Source organism: Limulus polyphemus, unplaced genomic scaffold (genome assembly GCF_000517525.1).
Source record: "Limulus polyphemus unplaced genomic scaffold, Limulus_polyphemus-2.1.2 Scaffold18141, whole genome shotgun sequence".
NCBI lineage: Eukaryota > Metazoa > Arthropoda > Merostomata > Xiphosura > Limulidae > Limulus > Limulus polyphemus.
In genome coordinates, this window is record NW_013683751.1 from 1 (window position 1) to 1,953 (window position 1,953).

At 42.2% G+C, this 1,953-nt stretch overlaps 1 protein-coding gene across 1 annotated transcript; it reads right to left on the minus strand.

Moving 5' to 3' along the window:
• Positions 1 to 184: 184 nt before the first annotated feature.
• On the minus strand, positions 185 to 1,338 carry LOC106477538 (Krueppel-like factor 5; the record flags this gene model as incomplete). Its single annotated transcript, XM_013938089.1, has 2 exons — positions 185 to 244; positions 534 to 1,338. Coding segments are annotated over 2 exons (865 nt in total), but the record flags the coding sequence as incomplete, so codon positions are not given.
• Between the last annotated feature and the right edge of the window lie 615 nt (positions 1,339 to 1,953).

Genomic DNA, 1,953 nt, shown 5'->3' on the forward strand with positions numbered 1-1,953 from the left:
CACTAATGGTGGCATACACTGAAGAAAGAACTATCACTAATGGTGGCATACACTGAAGAAAGAACCATCACTAATGGTGGCATACACTGAAGAAAGAACTATCATTAATGGTGGCATACACTGAAGAAAGAACTATCACTATTGGTGGCATACACTGAAGAATAAACTATCTCTAACAACGTACCTGTGTGGATTCTCTGGTGAGCTTTTAAGTGGCTACTTTTGGTGTAGACTTTGTTACAACCTACAGAAAACAAAGAAACAAACATTGAGAAGATGATACTGCAACAGATACACTAAGTATCACATCTACCGTTGTCAGATAATGTACAACACAGAGAAACATTCAGATGGTACTAGAATAGAAACACCAAGTATCATCTCTACTGTTGTCAGATAATATACATCATAATAAAGAAACATTTAGATGGTACTAGAACAGAAACACCAAGTATCACTCCACCGTTGTCAGGTAGTGTTCAACACAGAGAAACATTCGCTGTGGAGTGGCTTATATTCAAGTTTTGACTTACCAGGATGGTTGCAGTGATGAATTCTTCTTTTCTCTACCTCTGGGTTATTTCTTCGGTTCATGACCTCATCTGATTGGATACTGCTCGTTAGGGGTGGTGGTAGGGAAAAGGTGGTTTGCGAAGTAACGGGGTAGGGAGGTGGCGCAGTCATCCGACCATGTAAGTAACTCCCTGGCTCGGAATTTGGGGGCGTATAAATCCTGGATAAACCATAGTAAGACCCCGTAGAAAATCTATATGTCTGTAAATTATATTCCGAAGCCATGTTCTTTGTGTGTGGTGACAACACTGGACTTGTAGTGGACATAGGAAGGGAGATTTTGTTGCTGGACGGAAACTTGTTAACAGTTATTGCTTGCGTGTTCGAGAGTTTAACAGAAACACGTTCCACGCTACTTGTTGAATAAAGGCAGGGTGGAAATAAGCTTGTATCGGAAACGAGCTCGGCCTGCTCGTGGTCAGACTTCATACTGGCCGTGCTGTCTTCCCACGACCCACTTAAAGGCGGTTTCACCTGAGGCATCGGTACCGGTGCTGGTTTCAGGAACACATCGTCATTAGATTCGGCCATACCAGGAAACGTGCCGCAGTGTCGGGAACCGACGGAGAACGGGCGCTGTCCACCAATCTGAACAGGAGGTTCACATGTGGCAAAGTCAAAATGACTGTTGGGAAGGTACTCCATGTTTTCCTCGAAATATTCGTCCACTTGAGAAGCACTCTCTCGTCGAGATTTCTGGGGTAGGATCTCCGATAAGTGGCCCCATCCATACCGTCCTAAGTAGGCGTCCAGTTCGGTTCCGGTCTGTAGAGAAAAGACGAGAATTCTGTAAAAAATTACTGTTCTGTGTTACACGTGCACGTAAATATACATACTTCCAATACTGGTATTTTGCCACTAGACTATTACACTAATCATTATTTTAACCTCCGGGTTTAGCAGGTGTAACATTAGCGGGAACTGCCACTAGACTATTACACTAATCACTATTTTAACTAATACCCTCAATATTTTGACTATATATTTGTTGAAAAGTGTTTAAACTAGATGATATCGTTTGTTGATAAAAGATCACCATGTCTGTCTCATTCAGACGGTCAGACGAATCTGAGTGTCCATGGTTCAAGTCTCGTTGCTACAAAAATGTGATCCGTACTTTGGGACCATGGGTGAATGATAAGAATGACAGTTAAATCCCACTATTTGATTAGAGTAGCCCAAGAGTTGACGGTTGGCTCCATTAACTGGGAACCTTTCATCTGCTCTATCAGTTCAAAATTAGGACGACCGGCGCATGTATCTCTTGTGTCGCTACAAAAACATTAACTCATTCGAGATACTAAGACCGAAAATGTACTGGTTTGAAACTTAACGGTATATTTCATATCTAAGGTATGGGGTTCCCGCTAATGTTACACC